General features: G+C 53.7%; 1 protein-coding gene and 1 long non-coding RNA gene across 51 annotated transcripts in view; one reads left to right on the top strand and one right to left on the bottom strand.

The window, feature by feature from the left end:
• LOC122363852 (myosin heavy chain, muscle-like) overlaps positions 1 to 7,524 on the top strand; it is an 88,452-nt gene extending 80,928 nt beyond the window's left edge. For all 50 annotated transcript variants that reach the window (XM_043333608.1, XM_043333591.1, XM_043333625.1 and 47 more), the window contains 4 exons: positions 2,193 to 2,336; positions 2,898 to 3,002; positions 4,353 to 4,407; positions 7,138 to 7,524. In XM_043333608.1, coding sequence (XP_043189543.1) covers positions 2,193 to 2,336; positions 2,898 to 3,002; positions 4,353 to 4,364 — 261 coding nt within the window. In that variant the 3' untranslated portion in view covers positions 4,365 to 4,407; positions 7,138 to 7,524. The remainder of the gene's footprint in view (positions 1 to 2,192; positions 2,337 to 2,897; positions 3,003 to 4,352; positions 4,408 to 7,137) is intronic.
• A 4,041-nt stretch (positions 7,525 to 11,565) lies between these two features.
• LOC122363851 lies at positions 11,566 to 12,805 on the bottom strand. Its single transcript, XR_006253431.1, has 3 exons — positions 12,762 to 12,805; positions 12,141 to 12,143; positions 11,566 to 11,723 (listed from the first exon to the last, which is right to left on the bottom strand). It is a non-coding gene; the product is annotated as an uncharacterized LOC122363851 (long non-coding RNA).
• Between the last annotated feature and the right edge of the window lie 300 nt (positions 12,806 to 13,105).

The raw sequence follows: 13,105 nt of genomic DNA, 5'->3' as shown, positions 1-13,105 counted from the left end.
GCCCCCTGTGTTCACACCGAGTGACCCTCCCCTCCTGCCGCGGCACTGAGCCCCCTGTGTTCCCTCCGAGTGACCCTCCCCTCCTGCCGCGGCACTGAGCCCCCTGTGTTCCCTCCGAGTGACCCTCCCCCGCGCGGCACTGAGCCCCCTGTGTTCCCTCCGAGTGACCCTCCCCTCCTGCCGCGGCACTGAGCCCCCTGTGTTCACTCCGAGTGACCCTCCCCTCCTGCCGCGGCACTGAGCCCCCTGTGTTCACTCCGAGTGACCCTCCTGCCGCGCGGCACTGAGCCCCCTGTGTTCACTCCGAGTGACCCTCCCCTCCTGCCGCGGCACTGAGCCCCCTGTGTTCCCTCCGAGTGAACCTCCTCTCCTGCCGCGGCACTGAGCATCCTGTCTTCCCTCCGAGCGACCCTCCCCCCGCGCGGCACTGAGCCCCCTGTGCTCCCTCCGAGTGACCCTCCCCTCCTGCCGCGGCACTGAGCCCCCTGTGTTCCCTCCGAGTGACCCTCCTCTCCTGCCGCGGCACTGAGCCCCCTGTGCTCCCTCAGAGTGACCCTCCTCTCCTGTCGCGGCACTGAGCCCCCTGTCTTCCCTCCGAGTGACCCTCCCCTCCTGCCGCGGCACTGAGCCCCTGTGTTCCCTCCGAGTGACCCTCCTGCCGCGCGGCACTGAGCCCCCTGTCTTCCCTCCGAGTGACCCTCCCCTCCTGCCGCGGCACTGAGCCCCCTGTGTTCCCTCCGAGTCACCCTCCTCTCCTGCCGCAGCACTGAGCATCCTGTCTTCCCTCCGAGCGACCCTCCCCCCGCGCGGCACTGAGCCCCCTGTGCTCCCTCCGAGTGACCCTCCCCTCCTGCCGCGGCACTGAGCCCCCTGTGTCCCCTCCGACTGACCCTTCCCTCCTGCCGCGGCACTGAGCCCCCTGTGTTCCCTCCGAGTGACCCTCCCCTCCTGCCGCGGCACTGAGCCCCCTGTGTTCCCTCCGAGTGACCATCCCCTCCTGCCGCGGCACTGAGCCCCCTGTGTTCACTCCGAGTGACCCTCCCCTCCTGCCGCGCGGCACTGAGCCCCCTGTCTTCCCTCCGAGTGACCCTCCTCTCCTGCCGCGGCACTGAGCCCCCTGTGCTCCCTCCGAGTGACCCTCCCCTCCTGCCGCGGCACTGAGCCCCCTGTGTTCCCTCCGAGTCACCCTCCCCTCGTGCCGCGGCACTAATCCCCTGTGTTCCCTCCGAGTGACCCTCCCCCGCGCGGCACTGAGCCCCCTGTGTTCCCTCCGAGTGACCCTCCCCTCCTGCCGCGGCACTGAGCCCCCTGTGTCCCCTCCGACTGACCCTTCCCTCCTGCCGCGGCACTGAGCCCCCTGTGTTCCCTCCGAGTGACCCTCCCCTCCTGCCGCGGCACTGAGCCCCCTGTGTTCCCTCCGAGTGACCATCCCCTCCTGCCGCGGCACTGAGCCCCCTGTGTTCACTCCGAGTGACCCTCCCCTCTTGCCGCGCGGCACTGAGCCCCCTGTCTTCCCTCCGAGTGACCCTCCTCTCCTGCCGCGGCACTGAGCCCCCTGTGCTCCCTCCGAGTGACCCTCCCCTCCTGCCGCGGCACTGAGCCCCCTGTGTTCACTCCGAGTGACCCTCCCCTCCTGCCGCGCGGCACTGAGCCCCCTGTCTTCCCTCCGAGTAACCCTCCCCTCCTGCCGCGGCACTGAGCCCCCTGTGTTCCCTTCGAGTGACCCTCCCCTCCTGCCGCGGCACTGAACCCCCTGTGTTCCCTCCGAGTGACCCTCCCCTCCTGCCGCGGCACTGAGCCCCTGTCTTCCCTCCGAGTGACCCTCCCCTCCTGCCGCGCGGCACTGAGCCCCCTGTGTTCACTCCGAGTGACCCTCCCCTCCTGCCGCGGCACTGAGCCCCCTGTCTTCCCTCCGAGTAACCCTCCCATCCTGCCGCGGCACTGAGCCCCCTGTGTTCCCTCCGAGTGACCCTCCTATCCTGCCGCGCGGCACTGAGCCCCCTGTCTTCCCTCCGAGTAACCCTCCCCTCCTGCCGCGCGGCACTGATCCCCTGTGTTCACTCCGAGTGACCCTCCGCTCCTGCCGCGGCACTGAGCCCCCTGTGTTCCCTCCGAGTGACCCTCCCCTCCTGCCGCGCGGCACTGAGCCCCCTGTGTTCCCTCCGAGTGACCCTCCGCTCCTGCCGCCACAGACGGAGGAAGACAAAAAGAACCACCAGCGCATGCAGGACCTGGTCGACTCGCTGCAGCAGAAGATCAAGACGTACAAGCGTCAGATCGAGGAGGCCGAGGAGATCGCCGCGCTCAATCTCGCCAAGTTCCGCAAGTCGCAGCAGGTCAGTGACGCGCGCGCTTGTAGCTGTAAGGAGAGATGAGCGGCGTCTGGTGGCTCCTAGAGGAACGGGCAGCGTTTACTAGCTCTGAGAGGATAGGCAGCGTCTGTCAACTCTGAGGGCGATTTGGGTACGTCTGCTAGCTCTCAAGGGACGCTCATAGTCTGTTGGTTCTGAGTCGGTCGCAGCGGGTCAGCCGAGGAGGCGTCTGACAGCGCTGCCGGGATGGAGCAGAGTCTTTTACTCTGAGTCTGATGGAGATCGAGAGCCCACGGCCGGGGACTGTCGGCGGCACCTGCCGGGGACTGTCGGCGGCACCTGCCGGGGACTGTCGGCGGCACCTACCGGGGACTGTCGGCGGCACCTGCCGGGGACTGTCGGCGGCACCTGCCGGGGACTGTCGGCGGCACCTGCCGCGGAGCGGTGGGAAGGGAGGCGCTGGGATGTGCTGGCAGACTGGCGGTCGGGCCTGGGGTCAGTGACCGGAGGTTCCCGGCCACCCTGTCGTGTCCCCCTCCTAAGGAGCGTTGTACCCCTGACCCCCCCCCCCCCTGTACTCGCCAGGAGCTGGAGGAGACCGAGGAGCGCTGCGAGATGGCCGAGGCCACGCTCTCCAAGTTCCGCGCGCGCGGCGGCCGGGGGATGTCGCCCATCCGCGGCCAGAGCCCGGTGGGTCAGCAGTGGTCACCGGACACCGTACAGCGGCGAATGGCTCCCATAGAGAGCGGAATGGATCCTATACAAAGTGGAATGGCTACCCCATGCAGATCGAAATGATCCCCAATTCAGAGTGGAATGATCCCCTTACAGGGTGGAATGGTCCCCGTACAGAGTGGAATGTTCCCCTAAAGAGTGGAATGGTTTCCGTACAGAGTGGACTGGTCCCCCTCCCCGTCCCTATTCCGATGAGTGGGCTGCGGGAGTAGAGTGCACCTCCCCCCGTCCCGCCCTGCCTGGAACCCCGCGGACTGCAGCTAGATGGACAGATGTACTCAGATTTCAGACGGTAGAGGCAGAGGGGAGCTGGAAAGAAGACTCAGAATGGAAACTATGTTCTGGCCTAGTGAAGGTTAAAAACCAGGGGCTGTCAGGTGGACATTGTGTTTAGGTCATGTGGCGGCTTGTTCAGGTCATATAACTGTCAAATAGTGACGGAATTCCTCGGGATCAGTGTCAGTAAGGGGAGCAAGAATTGGAACTGAGAACTTCGCGAGGGCGTAAGTAGCAGTGCCACAAGTTCTAAAAATGGGACGAAGAGGTAAGTTCGGTTTGTGGATCTTAGGTAGACCATATAGGATACCTGGCGACGACCCAGACGCATACAGTTCGTTGTACGTATGTTCGGTAATAGCACATGCTTTTTTCAACTTGCTGAGCAGCCTATTAACTTTAGGATCTTCTACACGTAATAACAGTTTGTGAAGTGGCTCATTCACAAGACAAAACTTAGTGCGATCTGACAGTATCTTTGTAATCTTTGCTAGATATTGAGCTTTATCTAAAATCACGACCCCCCTCCCCTTGTCAGGTCTAGTTACCACAATAGAAGAGTCAGATGCAAAATCCTTCAAAGTCTTGACATCATTTTTGGAAAATATTGGTGAAAACACTCTGGACGGACGAAACGTGTTGAAAAACTTGTAACTCACGGTACGAATCTGCTGCTTGACATCTTGAAAATCAAATCTTGAAGGGAGTGACAAAGACGATAACTTCTGGACGAGTGTCTCGAAATGAATGAAATAACCATGAAAGCTGATCTTCCACACAGGTAGCTTAAATTCTAAGCCTGGTCTACCTATGGTCTACCTAAGATCCACAAATCGAACTTACCTCTTCGTCCCATTTTCAGAGCTTGTGGCACTGCTACTTACGCCCTCGCGAAGTCCTTGGGATCAGTGTCATGCCAACCCCCAGTTTATGGCAGCATTGTCTTGGTGAAGCAGTGTGCGTTTGTGGTCCATTGAGCAGGTGTAGCCTCTGCTCCCCCAGCTGACCTGATCGCCGCCCCGTTCACAGATGCCCATGTAAACAGCAGACCGACTTCGCACGACCGCCGGTTCCCGCTGGTCCGGTAAGTGACGCGACACGTCACATTCAGCGTCACATGTCAGTGCAGCGTCACGCCACACGTCAGCTGACAGTGTAACGTCACTACAACACGTAATGGAAGACATTTAGGTACCGCCAGATGTGTGCGTGGACCAGCGAGCCTTCAGTGGCAGCGCGGGATGTCGTTTATTTGCCACCCCACCGTGTAAAATATAATTAGCCAACGAACGAACGCCATGACAAGGTCATAATCATTGGAGTAGGAACGACTGTCGACTGGGACATTGTGGGTGCATGGGTACAGAAATCCAGCCATAGCCTGTGAAGCGGGGGGGGGGGAGAGCGGTACCCGATATTAGAAAATGGAAAACGGTTTCAGGGGCGGGAGGCTCATCGCAAGCTTGCATGCAAGTGTACCATGTCGAAAAGGTGTCACACATGCATACATTGCTGTTGTGCCGCTAGTATCCGCGGCTAAGTTCGTTCCAGCTTCCGGATCCGCGATCTCGGTCCGCGATCTCACACAGCATTCTGAATAACGTAGTTCGGCTGTATTGGTGATCGGTGTCCGGCGGGGGCCGCTGCCCGACTGCTGCACGGCCGCACCGTGCCCGCGAGCTCCACGAGCTCAGCGCCACCAAGTCTACTGCACAAAGTTCAGAGGGCAGAGGGCTACGTTATAACAATTGCGTTTTGATGCATTGATAATGTCAATAATTCACGCAACTGTGAATTGTCTACCACTAAGAGTAAAAGCGGCGAGCTTAGCCATTTTTGAAGATATCGGGCCAAAACTTTTCACAATGGGTTATAGGTATGTGTTTATGTGTTCTATCACATGTCTTCCTTTTAACCTGACCACAAATTAACGTTAAAGACCATCAGTACAGTAGCAAATGTTTCGAAAGATGGGTAGTGTACAAAGTATCCTGAATTCGTCGTGCTGCATGGGAAGTAGTATCGATGAGAATAAATGTTTTTGTTTTAGATTATTGTGGGTGCAGAATATATTGGCTGCGCTCACTGGATAATAAGTGTGGATGTAACTGCACCATTGTCAAATTTCAAGTTGAAGAGCATGAAATGTTTTTCTCACATTGTACCTAAAGGGCGTACAATTTCCCGAAATTGTTAATCGAAAAGCACTGACAACCCCACGCAGAAGCCATAATTTTTTTAATTAATGTGACCATCCCACCTTTACATTAGTTTTGAGTTGAAATAGCCACATTGGGGTCCCTGAACTGCGAGTACCAGTTTGAGTACTCACAACATCGAGAAGTGTTTTGATTCGGAGATATTTAATTTAATAAAGTTGCAGTTTTCGGATTCTAAGGGCCTAATGCATTTGAATACCCCCTTAAAATTTGTGACGTCAGCGCAGGTCTAGCGATTCTTAAATCTAATGCTAAAAGAAAGCTGTTGCTGTGGCGGTATATACCTACTGCTTTGCGCGCAACGTCTGCCGCACTTTTAACCCGCGCACCGACGGGGGGGGCGGATATCCGCCCCACCCCCTAAGGTTTTTCGTAGATAGCGGGAAAACCGCGGTGCTACGCGCCGCGAAATTTGGCACGACTATTTTCTCATCAATTTTACACATGGTGTGCAAGTTTGAACCTCCCAACTTTTAAGGTCAGGTCACCAGGTCACTTTGAATGACCCAACCTCAAGTCACTTTTTTGCAACTTTTTCACCGTGCCAGAGCTACAGTAGATGTCGGAGGCCTTTGAAAGTCGCAGGATGTGATAAGGTCATTAGTAACTACAGTTTGTTTCTCTCGGAATTTTGATATCGATGGCCTAAGGTCAGGTCAATTTCACGACCTCCCCATTATAAGTCAATGGGGGAAAAATCAACTCCCTGTTTTTACTACTAAAACGGGTCGGAATGGCCACATAAACCATACATGACTTCATATACGATCAACCTTCACTACCTTGAGGTCTGTTTTGCTGTTGGGCAGCTGTAAGGTCATATGACGTCATCAAAGGTCACCAAAGTTTTTTGCCAATAACTCCGTACAGGAACCAGATACAGCCGCGCGGATGGTCTCATTGTGTTCAGCTCGTCAAGGCGCATCAAATGATATACATGATGACCTCGAGGTCATTTGACCTGAGGTCAACCTTTGACCTTGGCCTTTTGAGGTCAACATATATATCATTCGATGAGGATTGACTAGAGGATCACGATGATGCCCTTAGTTTGTTCCTATCTTGACTAGTTCGAAAGTTATTCGAGAAAAACTCTCCATATCTGGCGCCGCCACTTTAACTTTTTTGACCCCTGTGACGTCAGCTTTGACCTGACCTAAAAATTAGTTTTTTCATTGTAGACCTTGTCCGTGCGTATCCCATGCCGTTTACCGCTTGTCGCTATCTTGCTTCGTTCTCGAGATCTCAGGGGCGCGGTCATCCGCCTCCCCCTCCCGTCGGTTCTAATTTGGCGCAGACCCCGTCGGTGCGCTGGTTAAGATACCAAATTATTGCTTTAAAATGACGTCATTAGAACAGAATAGGCCCGAAAAAGTAAAGGTTTAATATCTCGTAACCCGGGTGAATATTTTCTCTGAAGTTCGGCAGATATTCATTTTTGCTCTTTCTGAGCCAAGGTACATCACTGTCATGCCATTTCATTGACTTTTTTGAAGGTGGGAGGGTCCCTTTAAGAAGGTGAATGGTGTTTCCCTAACCTGTCGTGCACTGCCCTGCACTCGCTGACCTGAGCTGTGTCTCTGGTGTCCTTTCAGACCTGTCGGCGGCCCCCAGCCGAGAGAACGGACGACCGGGAGACCGGCCGGCAGACGGACAGACGGACAGACGGACAGACGGACAGACAGACTGCGCGACACGTCACCGCCGGAGAGCCAGCCCCGGCGGCGGCGGCCCGGCGGGAACACAGGACGGCCGCCGCCGGCAGACGGACGGCCGCCGCCGGAAACACAGGACGGCCGCCGCCGGAAACACAGGACGGCCGCCGCCGGAAACACAGGACGGCCGCCGCCGGCAGACGGCCAGGCCGCCGCGCCCGGCTGCCGAGCCGGCTGCGCGGCCATCGGCGCCACCGACCCACTGTGTGACGGCACCGACCCACTGTACTGCGAGCCGCTAACGGAATACACGCTATCAGAGCTGTGCGACGCGTCTGAACCGGGGGGGGGGGTCTGTCAGTGCAGAACCGGGGGGGGGGGTCTGTCGGTGTGCCCGGGCGTTTCGGCGTAATGGCCGCGTTACGGCGTAACAATCTCTTGCCGAGAAACCGTGAGGGCCAGCGAGCTTTAGAACGGTTTCTAATGGAGCTCAGCTCGTGTAGAGGCGAGGCCGACGCTTTGGAAGGCCACATTATTGTTTGCATGGCTAACCCGCGCCCCGTAGGGGAGGCCGAAACGCCCCCCCCCCCCCCCTGTCCTTTTCCATCGATATCTCCTCAACGGCTGGAGATATCGCCACGAAAATCTCAGGACCCCTCCGGGCTTCAATTTTACACATTGTGACCAAAAATTTCCAGCTATGATAGGTTGGCCACAAATGACGTCAGAATGACGTCATGTTCTGCCATTTTCGACCGAAAAAAAGACCTTCGCGAGAAGAGCTGTCAGGCCTACAGCTTTGAAGATACAGAAAAATGATCAAGACATAAAAGGTGTAGAATTAACAGGACTACATAACTATTATCTGGGATTTTTTATTTTTTTAGTTTTGATCCCCAAAATCAATAAAGTATATTTTTGATATATTAGCAAAAAAATCCAAAAAGTTGTTTTGAGTTTCGAAAAACGGAATATTTGATAGGACCCACCGTCTTCTATCTACATACCAAATTTCAGATCAATATCTCGTTTTTTGGCCAAGTTATAGCGAAAAAACTGTTCAAAAATGATGTAAAATTTTTCAAACTCAATTTTTGGCAATGATGATGCAGTGATGCCGTAGATTGTTAGGCCTCCTCGGTCGAAGGGGAGTGGGGACAACCCTATGAGGCATGAGGGGTTTTCCGCGATTGCTAGGATCACGCTGGCCACGGAGAGCTGACAAATACCGTGCTTGGGTCTGGCGAGGACCTGGACTTCCCAAAAAGTCTCCTTTTTTAACCCTCGCCGGCCGAGGGGGGTGCCCCCCTCCATAAGTTTTTTCGCGATAGCTTCGAACATGCAGACGATAGAGACTTAAAACTTGAAGGACTGATTCAAGCCAGATCTTGTGATTGCAACCGCATTTTCAAGTCAGGTCATTTCACTGACCTATGACGTCATAAGTGAACCCCTGCACGGTCATCAGATGTCGCAAATTCGCAATGCCCTCAGTGCCAGAGCAGCTTTCACAGGGAGATGAAACATACAGGACCTAGTATCCTCCATAGGTCGCAAGACTTGCATATCTCCAATTTTCCCTAAAGGTCAGATGGGGTCAGGTCGGTCACGTGACCTCACCATTATAAGTCAACGGGTAAAAATCAAAACTGCTATTTTGGCGCCGGGAACGATCTCAAACTATCACAAGCACACGAAATCGTGATTTCATGCATACCTTGCGAGGTCCGATGCTTCACTATTGCATTGTTGGCCCTGCGTAACATCAATTATGACGTCACTAGGGTAATAAGCTTTTTTCGTCAATAACTCCCGAACAAACCAAACTCCCCCTCGCTGGCCGAGGGGGAGGAATACCGCCCCCCCCCCCCCATAGGGTTTTTCACGATAGCTCCGAACACGCTGGCGATAGAGAGCTGAAACTTAACATACTTGACCTTTGATTTAAGCCGGATGTTTTGACACCAACTGCATTTTCGGGTCAGGTCAGGTCACTGATCTATGACGTCATAAGTGAACCTCTGCACGGTCTTCAGATATCGCAACTTCGCAACGCCCTCACTGGATTCGGCCGACATCGCCCCTGGCGTCAGGCCAGCCACATACTACATGGACATAATACATGGCCAGAGGAGCTTTCACAGGGAAATGAAAGTTGCAGGATCCATTACAAATCTCACAATTTATTTATCTCAGATTTTTCCTACAGGTCATATGAGGTCAGGTAATTTTCGTGACCTCACCATTATAAGTCAATGGGGAAAAATGAGAACTGCTATTCTGGCGCCGGGAAAGATCACCAACTATCACAAGCACACAGAATCGTGATTTGCTGAGCTCCTTGCAAGGTTCGATGCGTCACTTTTGCAATGTTGACCTTGCGTGACGTCATTCATGACGTCATTAGGATCATATTAGTTTTCCGTTGATAACTCCCAATCAAATTGAGCTAGCGAGTTGGGAAAGCCACCAATGGACTCAGGAAAACCTGCCAAATCGAATGATATGTAACATGACCTCCTTCAACCAAGTTCGTGACCTGGGGGCGCTGACCTGACCGTGACCTGAGGTCAACACCCTAAGTTGACCTGACCCAAACAAAAGGTAGGTATATCCTTCGACGCGCCTGAGTAAGGAGAACACGATGCTGCCAAAATCGCGGCTCTGCGGCCATTTTTTCGGATACTTTTCTCCAAAAACGGAACCGTACCTTGGGGCACTTGACCTGACTTCAGAGGTCACCGGTTGACCTAGGATCTTAAAACCGGGCATCAATCTCTGCGTCTCGTAACGACACACGCTCGTTTTTTTCTGCGACGCGCTAGCTCCACCCAAGGGCGGCGCCACCGTGGGGGCAGTAGGGGCAGACTGCCCCCACTGGTAGGAGGCCGTGGGGGCAAGACTACGTTTTTGCCCCCACAAAATTTGGCTGATGTTGAAATGGGAACAGAAGACCGGTGCAACATTCATTATAGACGGTTATAATAGTACGCTTGTTTTTTTTACGGTCCTCGTATCAAGTGCGTCAGCAGAACGTTCGTTCTCGGACCGTCTGTCGCATATCTCCTACTCTCAATCATTCTCCTACACATTTTCATTCACCAGAAGGCTGCCCTCGAGCTTGATCTCGAGGAGGTTGAGAAGCAGTTTATCAAAAGTCGGCCAGAGAAGAGATCATCCTCTTTTGAGGACCCTTAGATTGAAACTGAGCTCAGGGAGGTATGACAAAATGTGATTACGGAGCGAGCGAAGCGAGCGTAGTCTTTCCTTAGATTAACGGAAATTTCTGAGTATGAGCGGCCGGCCGACCGTGGTCACGCTTTTGCGAGGCTTATATCCCAGCAACCACTTGACCGATTTACATGCGGTAATTTTTGTAGGGTAGCTTCATTCCTTCTACCAAGTATTGGACTATTCCCGATGCATGTGGGTGACCCCTTATGCACGTGCCACGTGCAAAACGAAGAGGTGTCACTTTTGCAATTGTTGCAATATCTCGGTAACTACTTGGCCGATTGCGCTGAAAGTTGGCATGTAGGTAGGCACCCACTATGCAATGCATATCCATGTGCCAGAGCTGAGGTGCTGCTGCACGTGCGCACGTGCAGGGGTCGATTCCAGATCTCGAGAACGGCTGGACCGATGGCGCTAAAATTTGGTACATGGTTAGGGACCGGTTAGTAGGGTGCCGTGCAAAAGTCAGTTGGGACCCATTTTGCACGTGCGCACGTGCAGGGTGCCGCCTCCAGATCTCGAGAACGGCTGGGCCGATTGTACTCAAATTTGGCACATCGCTAGAGACCGGTTAGTAGGGTGCCGTGCACAACTCAGTTGGAGGTACCCCCTCGCAATTTCGCACGTGCAAGGCTCACCCTCTCGCTCGCTCCGTTAGTCGCCCCAAAAGGCGTTATACTGGTAGGTATATACAGGGCGATTCATAGCCGTGTGACCGAAAATAAATGAAAACTACAGGAAATGCATTCGTGTTACATGCCATTGCCAAGTACCATATTAAACAGCCAAATTTGAAGTTTTGCTCCATGTATAGCATCAGTCACAAATACTTTTCCTTCGACTCTCACACTTCTTTTAGACAAGATGTTCAAAATGGCCACCTCGGCGACAGATGCACTCCAGCGCCAGAGCCTAAAGTTGGCGATGGCGCGGACGCACAACATTTCTAAGGAAATAGAACCAAAGTAGCTTCCAATGGCATCCTTCAGCCCCAGAATATCCTGGGGGCTCTGATCATAGACCTCGGACTTTACATAGCCCCAGAGGAAGAATTCCACGACGTTGAGCTCCGGCGAGTGTGGCGCCCACCTGACCTCAGCGCTCTTTGAAATCAATTTTCCGGGGTTCGCTTACCATTTTTTTTTTGTGCCGTGTTTATGACTGAGCCGTGCCCTCTGCTTTGAATTGATTAACGATTCTATAAATTGTTATCTTCTTTCGAGTTTCCCTTGGGTGCAAGCCCTCAGACGTGCAGAAACATCTTTGTGTTTGCTTGACGGACTGCGTTAACCCTCGCCGGCCGAGGGGGGGGGGGGGCGGGTGCCGCCCCATAGGGTTTTTTTCGCGATAGCTCCGAACACGCTGGCGACAGAGAGCTGAAACTTGGCATACCTGATCTTTGATCCAAGCCGCATCTTTTGACACCAACCGCATTTTTGGGTCAGGTCAGGTCACTGACCTATGACGTCATAAGTGAACCTCTGCACGGTCTTCAGATGTCGCAACTTCGCAACGCCCTCACTGCCAGAGGAGATGTCACAGGGAAATGAAACTTGCAGGATCTGGTATCCATTATGAGTCCCACAACTTGTATATCTCGGATTTTTCCTAAAGGTCATATGAGGTCAGGTCATTTTCGTGACCTCACCATTATAAGTCAATGGGGAAAAATGAAAACTGCTATTCTGGCGCCAGGAACGATCTCCAACTATCTCAAGCACACAGAATCGTGATTTTATGCACTCCTTGCAAGGTTAGATGCGTCACTTTTGCAATGTTGACCTTGCGTGACGTCATTTATGACGTCATCAAGGTCATATTAGTTTTTCGTCAATAACTCTTGATCAAATTGAGCTAGCGAGTCGGGAAAGCCACCAATGGACTCAGGAAGACCTGCCGAATCGAATGATATGCGACATGACCTCTTTCGACCAACTTCGTGACCTGGGGGTGCTGACCTGACCTTGACCTGAGGTCAACACCCCAAGTTGACCTGACCCGGACAAAAAGTATATCATTCGACGCGCCTGAGCGAGACGAACACGATGCTGCCAAAATCGGCGCTCTGCGGCCGTTTTTTGCGAAGTTATTCACCAAAAACTGAACCGTACCTTGGGGCACTTGACCTGACCTCAGAGGTCACCGGTTGACCTAGGACCTTAAAATCGGGTACCAATCTCTGCGTCTCGTAACGGCGCACACGCTCGTTTTTTTCGCGACGCGCTAGCTCCACCAGGGGCGAAACGGCGAGGGGGGGTCGTACCCGCCCCCCCCCCCTCGGCCGGCGCGTATGTAGAAAACCAATAGGTCCGGCGAGGGTTTTAACCTACACAAATTACACATTTTTACTTTTTGCTGCGCTGTGGACATCTTGAGTGATACACACAGACCAGACCAATATAGAACAAAACTTCATAAAATTTTCTACTAGCACGTGAAATTTCACGCGGAAATGTGCAACCCTCTTCTCAAGAGTGATCAACTAAATAGGTCACATGGCTATGAATCACCCTGTACATATATCCGGGTTATCTGGAATTGTATGTGGGTCGCCCTAATGGAGCTTATTCTGGTGTATCAATCGTGTGAGAGAATCGCACATATACGTTCTATTCAGACAGAGAAGCTGTTGTATATACGTTCTACGGGAAAAAGGAGAAATAGGTACTGACTA

This window comes from Amphibalanus amphitrite, unplaced genomic scaffold (genome assembly GCF_019059575.1).
Source record: "Amphibalanus amphitrite isolate SeventyFive unplaced genomic scaffold, NRLGWU_Aamphi_draft 000643F_arrow, whole genome shotgun sequence".
NCBI classification, from domain to species: Eukaryota; Metazoa; Arthropoda; class Thecostraca; order Balanomorpha; family Balanidae; genus Amphibalanus; species Amphibalanus amphitrite.
Note: the sequence above shows the minus strand (reverse complement) of the source record. Positions and strands in the feature narration are given on the sequence as shown.